This window comes from Grampus griseus (assembly GCF_964374135.1).
Source record: "Grampus griseus genome assembly, chromosome: 2".
NCBI classification, from domain to species: Eukaryota; Metazoa; Chordata; class Mammalia; order Artiodactyla; family Delphinidae; genus Grampus; species Grampus griseus.
In genome coordinates this window covers 162,195,720-162,219,244 of record NC_139018.1, presented here as the reverse complement: position 1 = coordinate 162,219,244, position 23,525 = coordinate 162,195,720, and the positions used below count along the sequence as shown (strand labels likewise).

At 37.0% G+C, this 23,525-nt stretch overlaps 1 protein-coding gene across 3 annotated transcripts in view; it reads right to left on the bottom strand.

The window, feature by feature from the left end:
- PLXDC2 (plexin domain containing 2) overlaps positions 1-23,525 on the bottom strand; it is a 415,558-nt gene that overhangs the window by 19,963 nt on the left and 372,070 nt on the right. For all 3 annotated transcript variants that reach the window (XM_082647894.1, XM_082647893.1, XM_082647892.1), the window contains one exon: positions 22,764-22,924. In XM_082647894.1, the coding sequence (XP_082504020.1) occupies positions 22,764-22,924 (161 nt within the window). The remainder of the gene's footprint in view (positions 1-22,763; positions 22,925-23,525) is intronic.

Genomic DNA, 23,525 nt, shown 5'->3' with positions numbered 1-23,525 from the left:
CTACTTCATCCCTCCCTCCTTCCCAAACACCTTAAAAAAAAATCCGTTTTTTTCTTTACCTTATGCCTATACTCAACATCAGAAAACCAAAAAACCACCTTTACTTGATGTTTTTTTGCAGCCTCGTTACTAAATCTCTCTTGAATGTCTGACTGAATCCACTGCCTTCACATTACACTACCAATTTTACCCCCTTAAATCTGATGTCTGCTCCTTACCTTGAAACTGCGTCCTCACGGGTGACAAATAATCTCTTTGTCAAGTTAGTACCTTTTTTCTCTTCTAATTCTTTGGTGTCTCTGGAGCCCTTTACACTGCTGCCTACTCTTCATTTTTGATACCTTCCCTTGACGGTATATTTTCTTGCATCTTGGGTTTTTTTCTTTTGTTATGCCTTTCTTTTTTTTTCTTTTACCTTTTACACTTGTCTCCTTCCCTGGTTTATGAATGCTATATTTTAACATGTCCTAAGGGAGCCAGGAGCTCTCTGATCTCTCTTCCCCGTAGCATTCTTTATTCTGTTGGGGTTCAATTCTCACTATTGTAACTTGCACATTTTCTCACTTGACTGCTTTATCTTAATCCATTCCTTATCTTCAGTTGCTTTTTTTTTTTTTGTGGTACGCTGGCCTCTCACCGTCGCGGCCTCTCCCGTTGTGGAGCACAGGCTCCGGACGCGCAGGCTCAGCGGCCATGGCTCACGGGCCCAGCCGCTCCGCGGCACGTGGGATCCTCCCGGACCGGGGCACGAACCCGTGTCCCTTGCATCGGCAGGCGGACTCTCAACCGCTGCGCCACCAGGGAAGCCCTTCAGTTGCTTTTTTGAAGCGGCCCAATTGTGATTTGACCATCAGCTCAAACCAAACATGCTTAAAATCCACCCCCATCACTTTCTTTCCTAAACTAGCTTTGTCCTCTGATGTTTCTAATTCTGTGGCTAGAAAATTTAATTTCCCCGTGTCTCAGCTTTCGTACTTTGGAATTATCTTTCCTTCTTTCTCTTCACCCCACACATTCGATTCAAAGAATCAGGATACTCTCCCCACCTTTACCATAAATTAGCTATAGGAGTTTTGGAATTGCTTAATTTCTGGGACTCTCAGTTACTTTCTCTGTAAAACAGGGATATAACAAATGCCTACATTTACGGACCTCATTGAGAATCAAAGATAATTAATTGAAAGCACTTTCAGACACAAAGCTTTAAGCAAATGAAAATGGCTAAATTCTATCTTCTGCCTTCGCATGGCTCTTGAAGTAGCCCGATTCCATTCCTTCTATTAATACCTTAATTCAGCTCGCAGCTCTCATCTCACACATGAACTACCGAGACAGCCTTCCAGCTCTCCTCTGCAGGTCTTTTCTCTCTTCTCCAGCTGTCTCCAGCCCCCTTCCCCAACACCGTTTTCAACTTCTACTCCTTTATTACATCACTGATGCTCACTGCCCATAGAAGGAAGCCCAGATTTTGTAGTTAGTTCTTCAAAGCCTGTCACATGTGACCTCCATCCACATTAAAGCTACTCCCAGTACTTTTCTGTAGATACCAATATACAGTTGAATAGATCAATCCATCTTGCCCCTTCTTGATTTAATGCTTTTGTAAAATCATAACATACCCCTCTTCCATGTGAATGGCGTCTCCCCTTCCTCTTTGCTTAGGCACGGCCTGGCACTCTTTTGAGGCTCTGCTCAAATACTGCCTCTTTAATGAAATTCCCCCTGATTCATCTCCCTCTCTTTCCTAAGAATTTTGCAGTGCTTGCCTGAACTATTCAGCATGGAACACACCGTTGATGTTCTTTGTATTATTACTAAATTCCTATGTGGCTATTTGGTCTTTAAAGTTTTTATGTTCTATGATTCCACCTATATAATAAGCTGGCAAATATTATATACAGGGTGACCATATGACATTGTCCAAATTAGGACACTCTGAGAGCGAATGGGAGAACTAGTAACGACTTACATCAGACAACAGACATAAACTGGGTTATATGTTTCCCCTAGTTGCAACTCTGCGATATTAAGAACATCTACCAGATTGCATTTCACAAATAGGAGTTTCAGTTTTGATTGCTTTTCCATGATATGAGCTGAGAAGATTCCAGGCTTCTTTGGTATTAGCTTATAATATTATGTTGATAATGCATTTGGCAGTATCTTTTGATTTTTTGAACCACACTGCCACGAGTGGCCGTCGTCTACTAAAATAGAGTAATAATTTGCTATTAGACAGGCAGTTTACGCTGTGGAAAAGTAATTTGCAGTTGAGTGTGAAAACAGGCCAGGTCACTGGTGCCCAGTGACTTGGTTAAAAGACAAGATAATGCTGCCCTGCTCATAAATGTTCTCATAAAAGTCGAATGTGAGTTAGTGCTGATCTGGACAACAGTAGGACTGGCTGTGGTCCCGAAGAGGCTGTTCTCATCAAGTAACTTGTAGCTGGAGCATCACTGCTTCTCAGTGAGGTGAAAGAAAAGTGGCGAGTTAAACTCTAACCAGCCGTGACCTTAGGAATGGCAGATCATGAGTTATTTCCTGCCCTAAAGGGACTGCATGCTTTAGTCTACATTCAATCACAAGATTAGGAAACAACCCAATTGAATGCTTTATGCCATCAAATCCAAGGCTGGACACTATTCATGGGACGATTTAGTGTAACGTTTATCAACCAAGCCAGGAAAAAAATAGATCTGTAATATTCGACTGGTATTTCAGGACGTGTTTAATTTGTATATGTTTAAATAAAATTAAAAGGTTTAGAAACATTTTAAAAGGCAGATAGCAAACTTTTTACCTATTTAAGGTACCATAGAAAAACAGATTTGCATAATGGTATATCTCTTTTAAATTCGAGAAACTCGATCTATTTATTTTGGAATTCTGGATACACACTATCTCTTTTCAAGTCAATTGAGAAATTGAAATAAAAAATAATGATGATCCTACCCATAAAAAATTGAATCACTGTGTTGTACCACTGAAATTAATATAATGCTGTGTATCAACTATACTTCAATAAAAATATCAAAAGGGGAACAATATAGCATTAGTATGGCAGAAAAATAAATGTTAAGGAATATCTGCTGTACGAGAGCAATTGAAGGGATATTACAGATGCATTCATAACTGTTTCCATACAATGTTATAACTGACTAATATCAGTGTTTAATCGTTCCTTACTTAGAGCCTCCAATGATGTTCATTACTATCCTTTACAAAGATTCATGTAATTTCCACAAAAGCTTAGCTGAAAGTGCAAGACATCCTGTGGTAAAGAAGTAATGATAACCATTGGAATGATACTATGTGAGCCAGGTTACAGTCCTGGAAGTAACTGCAACGTTCACAGCATTTTTAAAATGAAAGAAAAGAATAAAAAAATCAAGATGTCTGAGATAGACCAACTAGAACCTATAAAAATGACTCTTTTTATTGCACAATCAATGGTATTATATCCAGGGGTTGAGAAAATGGTTTGTGAATTATTTAGATCACTCTAAATCACTTTTTCCCTTCCTTTTTATCATTTGGGCAACTCACCAACATTCGCATAAGAAAGGAGGGTAGGTATGGGAAATAAATGAACCTCTCCAACAAATACAAGGGAGGAATGGGAAAAAGATGAATACCTCCAATAAATTTTGGTATTTATATAATTTTTGGCTAAGACTAATGACCATCTTTTTTAAAAATAGTGCTTTTAACACTATGCTGATGAAGGCAGTTGGGAGTCAGCAAATTTGGTTTTAATTCCCGGTTGGATTACACGAGAGGTTAAGGAATTGACCAAAAGTCACAAAGTTAATAAATTAAAAGCTAGAATTTATGCAAGGTCTGTCCTCTTTGCACTGCACTCTTTCTACTGCATTTAACTGGTTCCTGCTTCTGTTACTGTCAAGCACTAAGGCCTCAGGCAAATCACTTCCCATCTCATGGGAGGTTATCCACATTCTCATGTAGAAAATGAGAAACGACAAACACTGGTACTCTACTTACTGTGAGCCTACAACCTTCTGTTAGCCTTATATCTGATAAATATGTGCCAGTAATTTTTAAAAGGGCAATATTTTAAAATCAACATTAGTTGTATGCATTTAAAACACATGGTGAATGACTCAACTAAAATATACCAGTAAGATTTACATTAAAAATATCTTACTACATCATCTTAAAACATCAGTGCTGCAAATTCAAGAGTTATTTATATTTCCAAGTATACAAATGTTTATTCAGGGAAATGAAGTCTAATTTCTCTTTAGGTGAGATATGTAATGCAAAAGTTGTGAACCACTGCATTTGATTTTTTCCTTAACTTTCCTGCTGTCTTCAACTTTCTGTCATTTCATGATTCTGTTTATTGAAGTTCTACTCGGATTATTTTAGATGAGACTATTTATTCAGCAAATATTTATAAGTATTGTGCTTGTCCTGGGGATAAAAACAATGAATGAGACAGATGTGCTGTCCCCTGGAGCTACTATATGGTTATTAAAGTTCACTCAGAAGTAAACTAAAATAATACAATGAGGGAAGTCCTTCTGATTTTGTTTTAAAGACAGTCCCTTGAAAGAACTGATCAGTCAGTTCCACCTACTAACCAGAGTTAATAGAAAATAATTTCAAGTCTCATAACCTCTGGTTACTTATTTGTCCCACTGAAATATCATAAATCGTTTGATTAAAAAAATAGATATATACTCAGTTTTTCCAATTACACTAAATATATTCTGCTAAATAGATTTTACAGTTGGTAAATAAAAATTTAAGTTCAAAAACGTAATTGTTTAGTTTTTTAAAATATATTTTACTCTTCCTCTTCTGTACTCCTGTAATTTTTATAGACAATATATGTCTTGTATAACTTTATGTTATTATAGTTTTTTTCTCCAATAATTTCATTTCTTTTACATTTGGATTTGTCACTATCAATATATTTATCGCCTTGGTTTTCTTTTGACTTGAATTTGTTCAATATCGTCAGTGGTTTTTAGTCCATCTGGTTCCTTTTTTATATACTTCTCTTTCTAAACAAATTCTAGTGCAATTATGTTGTTTGTCAAAACATACCCAGCCCAATGATTTTCCCTGATATTTTATTATCTTAATGAATTTATTAAGTGGCTTTACATCCACTAGATGGTAACTATTTTCTCTTTTAATAATCCTTCTTTTAATTTTTTCAATGGCTTAATAAATTGAAGTTTATTTCTTGTTCACATAATAGTCCAAGACAAGTGTTCCTATAGGCAGGCAACTTCCTTCCATGCATGGATCAGGCTTTTTTCAACTTGGCTTCTCCAGTCTCTTGGACTGTGTATCCAGTTGATGGAAGAGGATGTAAGGTGTGTAAAAGACACATCCAATTCTGAAAGCCTTGACTTAAAAGTGGCACACATCACTTACTGTTAGTGATCAGTAGTCATATGGCCACATTCAGATGCAAGAGAACCTGGGAAATGTAATCTTAAGTTGCATTAATTACTCACCAGTCACAAATCTCTACTATGGAACTGGGAACACAAATTATGCTGAACAGTTAGCCATTTGTGTTATTCAAATTTACCTCTTTTTAGTGGCTTCTATGTGGCCCAGAGATTTACAAATATAAAACACTTAATACAGTATATGCCAGATCAAAAGCAATAATAAACGATATATTACTACTCGTAACATTATTATTTTAACACTCAGTGAATGGGAGATTAGAATGTGCATATATAAATTATGCACATTATCATGAATATACATAATGTATAATTATTATATAAATTAAAACATGCATGTATAAATTAGCAGCTGCATTTGCTTTTTAAATTAAAGTATACTTGACATATAATATTAGTTGTTAAATTAGCAATTGCATTTACAAATATAAATGGAGAAACATATAGAAAAAATATTGTGAACATTTTCTAAACAATTCCAAAATGTTCGTTGTCAGGTAGAGGAAGCTGAAACATGAGATACATATTCCAGCAATAGCCACCTTCAAATGTACAAAGGACAGTCATATGGGGAAAGCGTACAGAAGTTTCTGAGTGGTGCCAACTGAGTTCACAAGTTCTTGTTTGATATCTCTTTTGTCACTTTGCTTATCTGAAGCTCTTCTCTAATAGATTTCTCAGGAAAAGCTCATGAAAGCAACATTGCCAGACTCTTGTATGTTAATAATAGTTTACTGTGCCCTTTATACTTGAAAATTAGTTTTGCTGGATATAAAACCTTGGGTTACATTTCCTTTCCTTTAATATTGTTACCCCATTTTCCTATGGCTTAAAAAATTGCTGTCAAAAAGTTGATGATTATCTAATTCATATTCCCTTAAAAGTCAAGGTGTTCCATTTGTCTAAGTGCACAAAGGATTTTCTTTCTTTCTTTAAAAAAATCATCCTGTGATTTTAGTAAAATAAATTTTAATGTTAACCAATTGGTTTTGCTTTGGGTCAATAATCTCAGGTACACACTGTCTTCTTTCAATATTTAGATTTTTTTTGTAAGTTGCAGGAACTTTGTAAAAAAAATCATAGTTTATATAATTTTTACATTTTGTGTTTACTTATTTATTGCTTTGGTTTTCCTCTTTAGGGATTCCTATTATCCACATGTTGGGTCTTTGTAAATCTTTAATATTTGTCATTATCTCTCAAATCTTTTTTATCTCCTTCTTTAGTTCTTTTCAATTTTAAACTTTTCTTTCTTTTAACCTTTTACTTCTCCTAGGTCACAAAAATTGTGTTTATTTGCTCTTCTCTTATTCTAGTTTTTTCCTCATTTCCAAAATGATTTTTTTCTTTTATTTCTGATTTTTTCTTTTATTTCTAATTCTCAAGGATGTTCACCACATTTTTCAGTTTATATAATGCCAATTTGAGTTGTTCTTTAATGTTATACATCATTTTCTTAATGCTTTTTAGCTAGTTTTGAAATAGTACTTTAGAGTTTTCAGTAGATTTTTAAAGGCATGTCTTTCTGATATGCTTTCGCTGACTGTAGGGATATATTGGGTTGGCCAAAAAGTTCACTGGGGTTTTTCCGAACATCTTATGGAAAAAACTGGATGAACTTTTTGGCCAATCCCATAATTCTGCTCTTTATTCTCTTTAAATTGTAGTATCTTTGCAGGGATTTCACCTCCATATTTTTCTTCTGCTTATTTTTATTCACATTTGGTTTCTCTGAACTTTCAGAAAGAGGACTGGCTGAAGTAACATCAATAGTTTCAGAGTTCTCTCTTCTGTTGTTCTTCAATTGTATTAAAAACATATGATGGCTTGCTCTCCATTATTTCCTGACTCTGTTTCCCTGCATATCTTTAAAAGAACCTCCCCTGACCCCTGCTTTTAAAATTTCTGCTGTCTCTATCCTACTCAATTCTGAATCCACTCCCAGGGTTTTGTCCTAGCGTGGGCACTGTCATGGAAGATGGCCCTGGCAGGTCAATTTTGAGAATTCTTCAAACCGAACCACTCTAGCTCCTTCAGAAATTTATACATAGGGCCCGTGCACTCACCTGCAACCAGGGTGGCATTTGCCCTTCCCATTTCTTGCTGCTGTTCTCACATTAGCCTGCTGTATTTTCTAGTCAATGCCTATTGGCTATTTTGTGGTTCTCCTGTTTTCATGCCTGTTGGACACCTTGTTGCTACCCTTTGCTTCCTTGCACACAGATATGGACAACATTCAGGTCTTGTGGATATCGGTGGCTTGTTATTATCTGCTGTATTTGAGGGTTCATATTTATACTTTGGACGTAAGCTGTCAGCTGGTTTTGTTGTAAATGCTGCCCACAAGGTTTTGACTTTTGTATCCAGTTGTTCTGTCTGTTTTTATCTGGATATTTTGGAAGCAAAACATTTATGCTGCTACCACCACTAGCAACTTCCTCGAAACTTCCATTAGCACTATCTTTCGATATTTAAAGGACTTTGTTTTTCATTACTGTTAAATCACATCATTTATTACTATAAAGTCTTTCACAAAATTGATTTGAATGAAAATATCACTGAGAATACTTTAGTCTTATACCTTTCATTGACAAATAAATAAAACAGGCAATTGTTCTATGTGCTGAGGTAAATGAATGACTGAATATATATATATATTCATATATATTAGGCTCATAAAGGCAGGAAGGCAAGGAAGATATTTATCTGTCTCTTTACTACTTGGAGGTCAATAAGAGATGATGATATATTTTCTTAAGTGGAGATTCATGGAGGGAAGATAACTAAGTAGCTGCGCTCTCCTCTTACCTCCTCCTGATCGAGATTGGGGACCTACACTCTGTTCTACGTCAGGAAAACAGATTTGCACCTGCCTGGAATGTGACTCAGCTGCATCATTTAGTGCACATGGGAGTTTCAATGTGAATGAAATCTGTGTTTTCTATAGTTAAGAGAAGGGTGAGAATAAAAAAGTACTTTGCCCATTAGCAGTGATTATAATATGAAGATGTTAATGATCACAGATTGAAATAAAATAGGAATGGGAAAAATGCCAACTTAAATTTCAGAAAAAATTTTTGAATGAGAATATTAAAAAATTCCCTAAGGCTTCTTTGCAGTGTGAGGGAAGGAAACAGAGTAGCAGAAGTGATTTTAAGTGGCTGGAGCTTACATGTTATACCAAAAGCTCTCAGAATAGTTGAAATCTTAAGAGAAAGGGAGAAAAAGATGGAGATAGAAAGAAAACCACAAACGAGTTTATTTCTAAGTGCAAAGTGCCAAGTAAGCTTTGCTTCTCCTACCTATTTAAAGAAATCATACATACTTACTTGTCAACCTCACCTCTTCGTAAAACTTAAGAAATTCATTTGCTGAGAGAACCATGGGAGAAGGCAAAACAGCACTTTGTATCTCTGGCTCTACGTTACTTTATTCTATTTCAAGTAACCCTTACTGGGAAAGATTTATTTAAGGCACTTTGTACCGGCTGTTACTTTCCTGATAAATTCCTTTGTTTTTATGCAGACCTTTAACTAAAGACAAACTGGAGTCTTGCCTGTCCTGCAGCAACATGAACATGAAATCTACCAACTTCCTTAAAAGGTGAAGAGTTGGTGGGTCCCCTCCACCTCAGAGTATTAGCTCACAACTAACTATATTCTCTGGATAGGAGAACTATAGTCTTCCTTGTAGTCTTGTTGTGTGGGCATGAGTTTCACTTTTGCACTTTGGGTTATGAAAAATTAAGGTGTCTTCAAAAACTGGGAGATTGTGTGAGCAAACACACAATCATGCTTTCTAGTTTACTTTGCCATTTTTGTATTTTTCTGAAACATATACGACTTTGTGGGTGGAGGGGGCACAGAATATTCAAGACTTACAGGGATAGAACAAACCTTAAATTCATTCGAGTGCATACACATATATAATGCTTAAATACACTCTACGAAGTCCTGAATAAGGGGCCTTCTTGAATGCTTAAGGACCTCTGGTGATGAAAAGCTCATCACCCCAGAGCCTCTGAGTACCATCTCTGGGTACCTCTAATTATTAGAAAGTCTATATTTAGCTCATATTCGTATCTTCATAGCTTCTCCCCAGAGACCCTCATAACCATCCTTGAGATCCATCCAGAAGAAGTTAGACGCCTTGTTCATGGGATAGCCTATCAACGGTGGTGGGAGCTACCATGCTCCTCCTTCTAGACTTTTCTCAGCTAGAACTTCTCCTTTCATTCATATTCCAGGCATGAGTCAGAAGCCCGTAATAATCATTCTCCTCTAAACACACTTAAGGTTGGGTACGTTCCTCCACTGTAGGGGTACGCTTATCACTTTTGGTGAGATGCCTTCCTACTCTTCATGAAACATATGATACATTTTAAAATTGACAGCCATATATTATAAATTACAAATTTTGAGATTGCTTTTCACTAAAATTCAATGTTTTTTATCCTCACACTACATCAAATTTTCTCCACATTAAACTTGTACATATTCAAGATGCAAGCCCAATTACCAGATACTGAATCACAGATATTTCAAGGTCAATGGCAAGGAAAACTTGAAAAACTAAGATATGTGACATAAATTCAGATAGAAAACAAAAAGACCCTGATATACAATTAAAAGAAGATTATCCCTTACTACAATCCTAGAACTTTACATTGCACTGAGATTTAGAATAATTATCATAAATCTATTTTCTTTTTATAGAAAAAAAAGTTTTCTCCTTTTAACAGAACAAATATCATTTCTCCTTTTAAAGTTTTTGCCAAGGATAACACTGGTCCCAGAGTCAGTGTTCACAAAAAAGTTTTTTTGAACAGATGAATGGCTTTCTCATTAAAATATAAATATTGTAATTAGCTGAAAGTAGAAACAGAACTAATAATTCTGACTCTATATTCCCTCACTATATGATGTAAGAAAAGTTGTTTTAATTTTGAATTGAAAATTATTTTGTTTATATTAAGAAAGTTTTCATGACAGCATCACTTCAAGAAAATAGAGCAAAATAATCTTAATCCACTTGCAAATTAAAAGTACTTTTGCCTAATCATTTCTAATGGAATTACAAAGAGTACGATTACTTCTATCATTTAAAATACATGTCTTTATATTTCTGTTCTCTAGATTCTGAATTTTGAATCTTCTAAACTCAAATTTTAAAATTTCAATTTTTTTACAATCACAAATAATTCTAGTATTTATTTATAAACCAAAGCATGTCATGATAATCAAATTATTTAGTTGTTTTGTATTTCTTTGTATTTGTATTTGTCAGAAAAAATTATACTATGTGGAATTGGTGGAAAAATAATCTATAATTGAATAAATTTATTATTATTGCAATGCAATAATTATTGCTAAAATTAAAGTTTCTATTATCTGTCTCCACAAATAGACAGACTTGAGTATTTATTTTAACAAAAAAGTTACCAAAATCACAAGGAAGAAATTACTCAACAGTTGGTACTATAAGTAGAGCAGTCTTCTTTTTAAAGAGACTACAGAAAGAAAAAACTGGAATACCTAAAACTTATATCATATACTTAAAATGACATAATTCAGGTTTACAGATGCCCAAGTGGACTGTAGCTCTGCGGGTTTTTATTTATTTATTCATTTGATTCTTCTATCTCTTAAGGGCTTCCCTGTGGAGATTTTATATACATGTATAAAATATACATATTATACACATATAAATATACATAAAACACACATATATAAATACGCATGATATAAATATAATAGGAATATATATATAATTTGTTTCATGGCTTTATGCACTATGAAAAATAATAAGTTAAGGAATGGTAATTAAGAAGCAATTAGAGCAGAGAGCTCAGTGAAATATTAGTTTATTCACTATGTTTAATAAATTCTCCCTGATGAAGGGAAGAAAATATTTTAGTTTTAGGAATTTAACTTAAAACGTGGTATGCAGAAGAGTAACTTAAAGACGATACCTATAAAAGAAATCTTATTTTGGTAACTGTGTAAATAAGGGAATCACCATAAACTTGAACTGATGTCTCAAAAACATTCAATGATGCACATGAATAAGATTCTAGCATCTTAGAACAGATACACAAAGAGTGTCTTTAAAAATATGCAAACCATTTTCACCTTTTTTCCCCTATATATTGCTAGATTTCTGGAAATCTGCCATCTAATAAAACAGCTTCTTTAACGAGGGTGTCAAACCATTTCAGCTAGGTTTTGCCTAAACTTTCCTTCTTCATAGCAGTTCACCAAAAGTGAATGCCAGCTTTTGCCTCCTCTAAGAAATAGAAATAAATATTTTGTTTCAATGAATCATTTTTTCCTTGAGTTTTCTTTAAGACTGAAATAAGACTAAGGAATGGCTTAAGGGAAAACTCAGTTATGAAAAAAACCTGTGACTTCAAGATAAAAGGATCCTTTGGTCTCTGAAACGAATTCTCTGTCTATGGCGCAGGCCGCCAACGGGCCGTGTCTTCCTGCCTCCCAAGTGCTGCTCATTAGGCAGCTGCAAAGCCAGACGCCAGACTTTGAGCAAACACTTTTCCTCCCCAGCACCAGCCTCTGAGTCCTTGCCTGGCTCCTTTCCTCTGGCTTCTTTCCTGGCACCACTACTGACTGCCAGGAAAAGTTGAGGGCCACAGCTGCCCGTCTTCCTTTAATCATATTCTCCATGTGTCCTTGTTATTCCCAAATACTTCCTGGGGTGAGGAATCCCTTGAGTGACAAATTGCTCAGAAGTCTGTGGTTATGCCTCTGCTGTGGCAGCGCAGCCTACAGGCCAGGAAGAGTCCTGCGTTCAAGTACTGGCTCTGAAACCAGCTTTGACATGCCCCAGGAGAACTGGTTCACCATCCTGGGTTTCTGTCTCTACACTGGACTTGCCTCCAACAAAGGGGGAGAAAGGACACTTCCCACTTAGGTTCCAGGAACACAGGGCTCTGCTGGTTTGGATTTTCCTGGATTTTATAGTACCTAGGGCTGTGCAACGGGGTGCCAGGGATGCTCAAAGTTGCAGAAGAAAGAAGACTCATCTTTTGAAATGTTATCTTTGGTTGAAGGATGGGGGGCAGAATCATTTTTTTAAAAATTTACATTAAACAAATGTGTCTATATTATAGAGTATAATGCAAAATTCCCACAAGTTTTTAAGACAAAACATAAACCCGCAAGGAGATGCAGGTAAGGTAGATACGGGAGGGAATTCATACACTTTATTTTGAAAAAGTTACAAAATCCCTGGGTTGCATGCATGCTGATGTTTCTTTTTATTTCGACATCCTATGAGTTTGAGGATAAAAAATACTGGGAACTTCCACTAAAGGCAGATATTTTGGTCCCCTAGAAATAGTAAGAATTTTAAGGCATGATATGAACAGTGACTGGTATCTAGACTTTTTTTTTTTTTTTTTTGCGGTACGCGGGCCTCTCACTGCTGCGGCCTCTCCCGCCGCGGAACACAGGCTCCGGACGCGCAGGCTCAGCGGCCATGGCTCACAGGCCCAGCGCTCTGCGGCACGCGGGATCCTTCCGGACCGGGGCACGAACCCGCGTCCCACCCATCGGCAGGCGGACTCCCAACAACTGCGCCACCAGGGAAGCCCGTATTTAGACATTTACGTCCAGGTTTTACTGTGAAAACCATCGTGTGACTTCAAGTTCAAATTAGTATGCACAATTTAAGAATGGTGAGACTGTTTTGTCCTTCAGGAAAATTAACTGTTTTGGAGAGCAGTCTTATTTACTTATGCATGTGTGTGTACTGTACATATCTACCCAGAACTGATTATTACCAAATTTGAAGTTCAGGAACAAAGATCATCATAAACTCTTATATCCTTCATTATCTGACTAATAATATCTTACTGCTCAAAAAAGGTTAACATTTTCTCTAAGCATTTTATGAGGACTGTCTCTTTTATAACTAAACATTCAACTTGAAATCCATACCTAGCTTAAAGTATATCTATCTTCTCTCTCTCCTCACTAGCATGGAAGCTGCATGACAGCAAGGATGGTTTCTTGTCCATTTTGTTTATCTCTGTGTCTTGGGTACCTGGCACATAATAGGGACTCAACAAATTCAAATAGATGAATGAATGAATGGTCAACATATCAGATAGCTTTGTCAGCCATCTCTCTCCTCAAGCATCTAACTTCTCCCTTGTGCTGAAAATCACCTGGTTTTCTACTTTTAAAAAATATGGAGGGCTTCCCTGGTGGCGCAGTGGTTGAGAGTCCGCCTGCCGATGCAGGGGACGCGGGTTCGTGCCCCGGTCTGGGAAGATCCCACATGCCGCGGAGAGGCTGGGCCTGTGAGCCATGGCCGCTGAGCCTGCGCATCCGGAGCCTGTGCTCCACAACGGGAGAGGCCACAACAGTGAGAGGCCCACGTACCGCAAAAAAAAAAAAAAAAAAAAAAATATGGAGAGAATCAGATTTTCTGTTTAACCCCCTCTTCTCTGCAAGGTTTTCTCTATAAACCAGCATTGTCCAGTAGAAATAGAGTGTGAGCCACCAACATAATTTTAGAAGTGTCTAGTAGCCACATTAAAAAGTGAAATTAATTTTAATAATATATTTTATTTAAGCCATTATACCCAAGATATTTTCATTTCAACATGTAATTAATATAAAACTATTAATGTTATCATACATTCTATTTTTGTACTCAAACTTCAAAAACTGGTGTGTATTTTACATGCACCTTATTCCAGACTAGCCACATTCCAACTGCTCAACAGCAACACAGGGCTAGTGGCTGCCACACTGACAGCACAGCTCTGCCCCTGTCCTTTCTCCAATCCTCAGAGTAAAAATTGTAACCTACTCAGAGACAAACTCCATTACCATTGCATTGTCTTAGTGCTCTCCTGAAACATGAAGGACCTTGTTCCTATAATTCCCTACCATCTTTAAATGAGTCGTTTCTACTGATTTCTTTCTCTCTGAGGACGTTTTCAATAGTGCTCTACAGCATCAGCAGCAGGATAGGGTATTCTTAGTTTTTGCTTTTCTATTATCAAAAAAGCTAATATTTTACTCATAGAATCTATTTTGCCAAGGTATTGATCATCTTTATCATCAGTTTTACCGTTTCTCTTCATTTTTATTAATATAGAACAGTCACATCTGCACATAAATGTCTAAATATCAGCCATTGTTTAGAATACTAAAGAAAATTAAGCACGGTGTTCATCATGGATTCTTTTATTAAGATTGCTAATTGAAATTATTTTGTTTATGGTCCACATAGAATCGTTTCATGGGATTGTTTTTTTCATATGGTTACCACTTTATACTATTACTTTCTTGGCCTTCAATTAGATTACATTTTCTGTATCTTATTTAAAAATCTTAAATAGTGATAGTATTCAACAGTGCAAACATTTATGTCTGTAGCCCATATTCATGCAATAAAAATTTATTATAAATCACAGAATCCATGCTTAGGAATGTTCAGCAAACATTAAATTTGATGTAGAACCAAAGGCATATTTAATTCTTCCAAAGAGATAGTAGTTTCATCAAAATCTATTAAAAATTAACAAAAACATGCTTATTTGAATATTTGTTCTCTGCTATTTTATTTCAAGACAGTGAACCTGATTTTAAAAAAGATTTTTAAGCATGTTATTCATTCATGTATAAAAGATGGGTTTTGGTCAAAATCAAGTGTCTATTCGAAAATTACTGAGAGAAGCCAGACAGGTAAACACAAAATGAAATCCATATAGTAAAAAGTCAAAAGAAAGAAAATGCTCAGTTTAAGACCTGAAGAGGGTGATGGAGGAATACAGAAGGTAAGTTTTTGAAAAATAGACCACTCTGCCAGATGAGTAAGACTGACTGTCTCAGGAGAATGGAACTCTTGGCCCAGATCCTCTGTATGAAGACATGAGGCGTAAACAGTCAACTCAATTATTGTTTAATTATACAATATATGGAGTGACGGGTTTGCTTTATCATCAAGGCCTCCTTATTTTCATCTACTTTTCTCTTGATTTTAATCGTTTTATTGCCTTGAGTCACATTCACTTGGCATTCCATATAACAATGAATTTCTAGAATTAAATCCCCATTTTATCCTATTCTCTTTCTATAAACAAAAAGTTTAAAAGCTAAAGCCCAGGTAATGTATGAGGAAGAGTGTTTGTGTCCACAAAACATATAATAACTGGTGTATATTTTCTGCAAGAACAAAACCGATAATAGGTACTGTCATTATTATCTTCGCTAAAAAAAGACAATAGCAATGACAACTACATAAATTGGTGTACATCTTTGGGCAACGATTTTGGCAATATTTGTTAAGTGCTTTTAAACTATTTATTTTTTTCATTTGATTCTACTTTGGGGAATCTGTTCTAAGGACATAAGGTATGCCCTTAGCTACACATCCTCCTACACTGCAACATACAGTGCATGAAGCAAGACCCTTTTACACACAGAGAGGCAGCATGGCCTAGAGGTTAAGTGTATGATCTCTGGAGAGCCTGGGCTGGATAGCCTTACTCCACCACTGACTAAATGCATGATACTGAGCAAGCTGCTTAAATGTTGTGCCTCATCTTCCTCATCTATGACATGGAGATAATTTTAGTACCTCATAGGGTCTTTGTGAGGATTAAATGAGGTAATAAGTGTAAATCACTTCTCCCAGTGAATTTAATAAATGTTCGCTGTTACCATTACTATGTTCATAATGGGGCCAATTATCACAGCAAAAAATGGTAAGAGCCCCAATGCTCCACAATACAAGACTGGCTGCATGAACTGCGGTCTACCCACTGGAGGCCAAGTCATTAAAATTCATCACAGTGTGCACAGTGTCTAGCACAGCACAGAAACTAATTCCTACAAGTGTTTAATGCAGTCTGGATTTTGTGGTGAAATACACAAAGATACACACTGGGTCACATTTTAATATCATGGAAATTGGGATGTGTCTTAAGGTCAAGGGCATGTCACAGTTTAATGGGGAGTGTGTGATGCATCTCACATTTGATTCAACCTGTGGTAGGCAGAATAATGGCCTCCCAAAGATGTCCATGTCCTAATTGCAAAAACCTGTCAACCACCATAAAGGTGAAAGACTTTGTAGATGTGATTAAATTAAGGACCATGACATGGGGAGATCCTGGATCACAATGGGCCTTATAAGAAGGAGGCAGGGGTCAGAATTAGTAGAAGATGTGATGATAGAAGCAGAGGTTGGAATGATGAAAAGAAGGGGCCAGGAGCCACGAAACGCATGCAGCAATTGAAACAATTGAAAATGGCAACGAAATTATTCTTCCTGAAGCCTCCAGAAGGAATCAGTTCTGCCAACACCTTGACTTTAGCGCAAAGACACTAAGTTTGGATTTCTGACCTCTAGAACTGTAAGATAGTAAGTGTGTATTAGTTTAGGTTATCAGGTTTGTAGTAATTTGTTACAGAGCAATAGAAAACTAACATGTAGTCAAACTGCATGAAATAAGGTTCTTTTTTACTTCAAGGCAATGTTAGCAACGTTAGGCCCTCAGTGCTTTCTGAATACCACTTGACAGCATAAGAGACAATCAATGTAAAGCTACTGAATGAATGTTGAATGGAATAGCATACAACCATCAGAATGATGTTTACAAAGAGTATATAATAAAAGAAAAAAATGTTATTTGAAAAATAAAGATGATCAGGAAACTTGCACAAGCCTCTTAGATAGCCTCATCCACCAGAGGGCAGAGAGCAGAAGCAAGAAGAACTACAATCCTGCAGCCTGTGGAACAAAAACCACATTCACAGAAAGATAGACAAGATGAAAAGGCAGAGGGCTATGTACCAGATGAAGGAACAAGATAAAACCCCAGAAAAACAACTAAATGAAGTGGAGACAGGCAACCGTCCAGAAAAAGAATTCAGAATAATGATCGAGAAGATGATCCAGGACCTAGGAAAAAGAATGGAGGCAAAGATCGAGTAGATGCAACAAATGTTTAACAAAGACCTAGAAGAATTAGAGAACAAACAACTAGAAGAATTAAAGAACAAACACAGATGAACAATACAATAACTGAAATGAAAAATACACTAGAAGGAATCAATAGCAGAATAACTGAGGCAGAAGAATGGATAAGTGACCTGGAAGACAGAATGGTGGAATTCGCTGCCACGGAACAGAATAAAGAAAAAAGACTGAAAAGAAATGAAGACAGCCTAAGAGACCTCTGGGACAACATAAAATGCAACAACATTTGCATTATAGGGGTCCCAGAGGGAGAAGAGAGAGAGAAAGGACCCGAGAAAATATTTGAAGAGATTATAGTCGAAAAATTCCCTAACATGGGAAAGGAAATAGCCACCCAATTCCAAGAAGCACAGAGGGTCCCAGGCAGGATAAAACCATGGCAAAACACACTGAGACACATAGTAATCAAATTGACAAAAATTAAAGACAAAGAAAAATTATTGAAAGCAACAAGGGCAAAACGACAAATAACATACAAGGGAACTCCCATAAGGTTAACAGCTGATTTCTCAGAAGAAACTCTACAAGCCAGAAGGGAGTGGCATGATATATTTAAAGTGATGAAAGGGAAGAACCTACAACCAAGATTACTCTATCTGGCAAGGAACTCATTCAGATTCAATGGAGAAATCAAAAGCTTCACAGACAAGCAAAAGGTAAGAGAATTCAGCACCACCAAACCAGCTTTACAACATATGCTAAAGGAACTTCTCTAAGTGGGAAACACAAGAGAAGAAAAGGACCTACAAAAACAAACCCATAACAATTAAGAAAATGGTAATAGGAACATACATATCGATAATTACCTTAAACATGAATGGATTAAATGCTCCAACTTTTGGTCACAGGCTCGCTGAATAGATACAAAAACAAGACCCATATATATGCTGTCTACAAGAGACCCATTTCAGACCTAGGGACACATACAGACTGAAAGTGAGGGGATGGAAAAAGATATTCCATTTAAATGGAAATCAAAAGAAAGCTGGAGTAGCAGAACTCATATCAGAAAAATAGACTTTAAAATAAAGAATGCTACAAGAGACAAGGGACACTACATAATGATCAGGGGATCAATCCAAGAAGATATAACAATTATAAATATTTATGCACCCAACATAGGAGCACCTCTATACATACAGCAACTGCTAACAGCTATAAAAGAGGAGGAAATCAACAGTCCCCCAATAATAGTGGGGGACTTTAACACCTCACTTAGACCAATGGACAGATCATCCAAACAGAAAATTAATAAGGAAATACAAGCTTTAAATGACACAATAGACCAGATAGATTTAATTGATATTTATAGGACATTCCATCCAGAAACAGCAGATTACACTTTCTTCTCAAGTGCACATGGAACATTCTCCAGGATTGACCACATCTTGGGTCACAAATCAAGCCTTGGTAAACTTAAGAAAACTGAAATCATATCAAGCATCTTTTCTGACCACAACTCTATGAGATTAGAAATCAATTACAGGGGAAAAAAGGTAAAAAACACAAACACACGGAGGCTAAACAATACGTTACTAAATAACCAAGAGATCACTGAAGAAATCAAAGAGGAAATAGAAAGATACCTAGAGACAAATGACAATGAAAACACGACAATCCAAAACCTATGGGTGCAGCAAAAGCAGTTCTAAGAGGGAAGTTTATAGCAATACAAGCCTACCTCAAGAAACAAGAAAAGTCTCAAATAAACAATCTAACCATAACCCTAAAGGAACTGAGAAAGACGAACAAAACCCAAAGTTAGTAGAAGGAAAGAAATCATCAAGGTCAGACCAGAAACAAATGAAATAGCAACAAAGAAAACGACAGCAAAGATCAATAAAACTAAAAGCTGGTTCTTTGAGAAGATAACCAAAATTGATAAACCATTGGCCAGACTCATCAAGAAAAAGATGGAGAGGACTCAAATCAATAAAATTAGAAATGAAAAAGGAGAAGGTACAACAGACACTGCAGAAATACAAAGCATCCTAAGAGACTACTACAAGCAACTCTGTGCCAATAAAATGGACAACCTGGAAGAAATGGACAATTTCTTAGAAAGGTATAACCTTCCAAGACTGAACCAGGAAGAAACAGAAAATATGAACAGACCAATCACAAGTAATGAAATTGAAACTGTGATTAAAAATCTTCCAACAAACAAAAGTCCAGGACCAGATGGCTTCACAGGTGAATTCTATCAAACATTTAGAGAAGAGTTAACACCCATCCTTCTCAAACTCTTCCAAAAAATTGCAGAGGAAGGAACACTCCCAAACTCATTCTATGAGGGCACCATCACCCTGATACCAAAACCAGACAAGATATTACAAAAAAAGAAAATTACAGACCAAAATCATTGATGAATATAGATGCAAAAATCCTCAACAAAATACTAGCAAACAGAATCCAACAGCACATTAAAAGGATCATACACCATGATCAAGTGGAATTTACCCCACGGGCCTCTCACAACAGTGAGAGGCCCGTGTACCACACACAAAAAAAAAATTAGTTATTGGTGGATAAGGAGATTGAGTTTACCAATATCATCCAAGTTGATTTTCATGTTCTATATTATGCTGCTATCTACTTTTTTTTTTTTTTTTTGCAGTACGTGGGCCTCTCACTGTTGTGGTCTCTCCCGTTGTGGAGCACAGGCTCCGGACGTGCAGGCTCAGTGGCCATGGCTCACGGGCCTAGCCGCTCCGTGGCATGTGGGATCCTCCCGGACCGGGGCACGAACCCGTGTCCCCTGCATCAGCAGGCGGACTCTCAACCACTGCGCCACCAGGGAAGCTCCAATAACTCTAATGTAATTAGTAATTCAAACGTTTGAATTCATAGGTCTGGCATGTCAGTCACTGTGCAGTCATCACGGATATGCGTTCAATTTTGAAAACATGGGTCAGCTTTAATAATAGTAAAATTATGATTATTATCTTCAAAAATCTTCTGCCAGGCAGCCACTGTGAGCTGCTTGAGGACAGCAGGGTGTCAAAGAGTTAGTGATTCAGGCAGAATTATTGGCAATTGACAGAGAATCTGGGAATCTGCAGAATGATTCTGCTTCACTTGAGTGTTGAAACACGAGAGCTCTTCCCGGAAGTGTGGCTCTTCGACCTTGGAGAAGCCATTCCACCACTCTGAACCTCAGTGTCTTCCTTCGTGTTATAAGGGTGTAGAATTAAATTATCTGTAAGATTAATGCCCTCCCGCTCCCGGCAGTACTTTCACTATTCTACAGTCTTACTTTGTAGTCATACAAGGATTGCTGTGAATCGGTGTGAACTGGGTCCTTTGCACTGTGCAACTGCACTAATACCATCACCATCAGATATTTCACAGTGTCAGAAAATAAACTTCATAGTGTATAAACAGGCTTAAACCTGTGAGGGTTACAGCAGCAGCCTGATGTCTGGTTAGTCACTGAAGCTTTACAGCTTGTCACTTGTCAGATCTTGGAGCAATGCATTCATGACCTCGGGAAAGTTTTCTGCTTTCTTGCATGAAAATTAAGCACATTAACAAAACTTAATAAGAGCTTTCCAACTAAATGCAATACCTGATAATTTCTCGATTATTATGACTTTAAATGAGAATGACATTTTTGGAAGACTTCATGTGTGAAAATTTAGTGGAAGTTTTAAATGTCCTAGGATATTTATTATCTTTTCCTTTCCAGAAAATACTGATAGAATACCTCTTACTTGAAAGGCTTAAGTTATTTAATCCAAATCTCGAGGAATTTATAAGTCTGTAGGGTGGAATAAATCACATACATATTTAACTCTAATGCAAAACAGAAAGGTAAATGCCAGAGAAAGATAGAGATGTATTACTATGGATAGAATTTCAGAGGAAAGAGAGATTATGTCCAGCTGTCCTGGCAGAGAGATGGTCCGGGGAAGCTTACAGGGTACATGGTATTGAAGGCTACTTGGATACAGAATTCAAGAATTGAGATGGAAGGGGAGGACTTTTTTGGTGGAAGGAACAGAATGAGTAATGTCTTGGTGACATGGGGAATTTGGGGTGTGTATGGAGAAGAGAATAGAGTGAATTTGATGGTACTGAACTCCAGGTAAGAAGCTATGGGATAAAAATTGAAATGGTAGACAAGATACAAATAACCTTGAAGGAGAACTAAGGAGACTGCACTTTACTCCACAGACAGTTGAGAGCCGTAGAGGACTTCTAAGCAATTACTTAATTGATTTGCATTCACTTCCCCCTGTTATAGAGGTTAAAGGTAACTTTGTAGTTTAAAGGTCGTTATAATTTCTTACTCAACACGTGAACAAAGCTGCCCACTGTACCTCACCCAGTGAACTGGAAAAGACCTAAAGTTTACAAGTTTGAGGCTCCGAGGGAGATTTCCTTCATTGCTCTAGTATTTATGTTGTGTTGAAGGGCAGTGGCTCCATTAAGACGTTGGGGTGAAAGCTATGCACACACGAGGCCCAGGAAGCCCAGTTGTCTGGAGGATAGAAGGTGACTTGGTCACACTGACCTTATCCTGTGGCCCCCAGGCTTCCCAGTCTCTGGCCTTCTGGACATCAGGGCTTGGCTCTGGCCCTTTGTACACAGCCGCTGGTCCTCCTACCTCACTGCTCTTGGGCACTGGCACTAACTCTACTTTCTGTACATGAAAACACAACACTGATTCGGCACAGTGCTCTCTTTGTGTTTGCATGAGCGTGTGTGTATGCATGTGCGTTTATACGTACATGTATAAATATACACACATCACACAAAACGGTGATGGCACATACCATAATCTTATTGTTGTAGCTGCTATTTTGTAGGGGAATATGTATTTTTCCTAAATAGTCTGTGAGCGTTTTAAGAGCAGGGTCACCATATTGTATTGTGAATCTGGCCAATACTCGATTACTGTTATAGCGATTAGTTGATTTAAGCGAAATCCTTTAGCCTCCAGCATACGCTTCATTTCCTTCTAGGATCGAAGAGCAGCTGCTTAACATACTTGGTACAATAAGACAAAAAATACGGTTTCTAAGATAAAAAATATGGTTTCTATTTTCTTTTCGATCTGTAAAAGGCGAGATGGCTTATTTCTTTAAAAGTTCCTGAGGTAAGGCAACTGAGCTCATCACGTGAAAGCCATCTATCAACAGGTACGTGCACACGCATGCGTGCACGTGTGACATCAGCCAGCTCACAACTGCAAAGTGGAGGAATCATGTGCTAAATATTAAATGCAGGTGGTGTCAGCAGATGGCTGGAGTTCATCAGCTAGCATGGTTTTCATGTACTCTACTGGACACTCACCTCAATAAAGAAGATGCTGGCTGCCGACGTCGGATGGTGATACATATAGACTGTCACAAGGATGGCTGCGGCTATAATGAGGACGAGGATGAGAATTCCAACGATGAGGCCGGCGTGAAGGGTTCCCCCTTTCTTCTCGGCTGCACTGTCATCTGTAGAGGCTGGAAGAACAGCACAGCTGTCAGGATATTCACGTGTGCACGTGTAGGTCTGCGTTTTCATTGGAGGGAATATTTATATTCTTAATAAAGTACCAGTGAATTTTTTTTTCACTTTCTGTACAACTATCCTTTTCTTTTCCTTTCCATAACACCAGTTTTAGAAGTTAGATGCTCTTTATTTGGGCAAATGAAAAATCCATACTATTAATGATTAAAAACACATTTATAATTGTGTTTTAATTTATAGTTCATCTTTATTCTGTTAAATAAGGCAAAATTAATAGCCTTTATTCTAAAAGTTCTGTGGAAAATCTAAAACTAACTATATAATAAATTTAACTTTGATTTTTCTCATTAAACCACTGGCACTCTTACCTATGGAAAAATTGATTACGTTTTGAAATCTCCTCTCTCATTTTCTTTTGGAAACTTTAAATGGAGGCGTATCAGACATATTTTGGTGGGCTACACAGGCATTTTCAGAAAGTCTGTGCATGAGTTCAAAGGATAATTTTCAAAATCTGTTTTAAACTTAAATGCTCTATAAAAGTGTAACAGATGGATGCTAAATGACCCTCAAATAGTTTATCACTATCTAAAG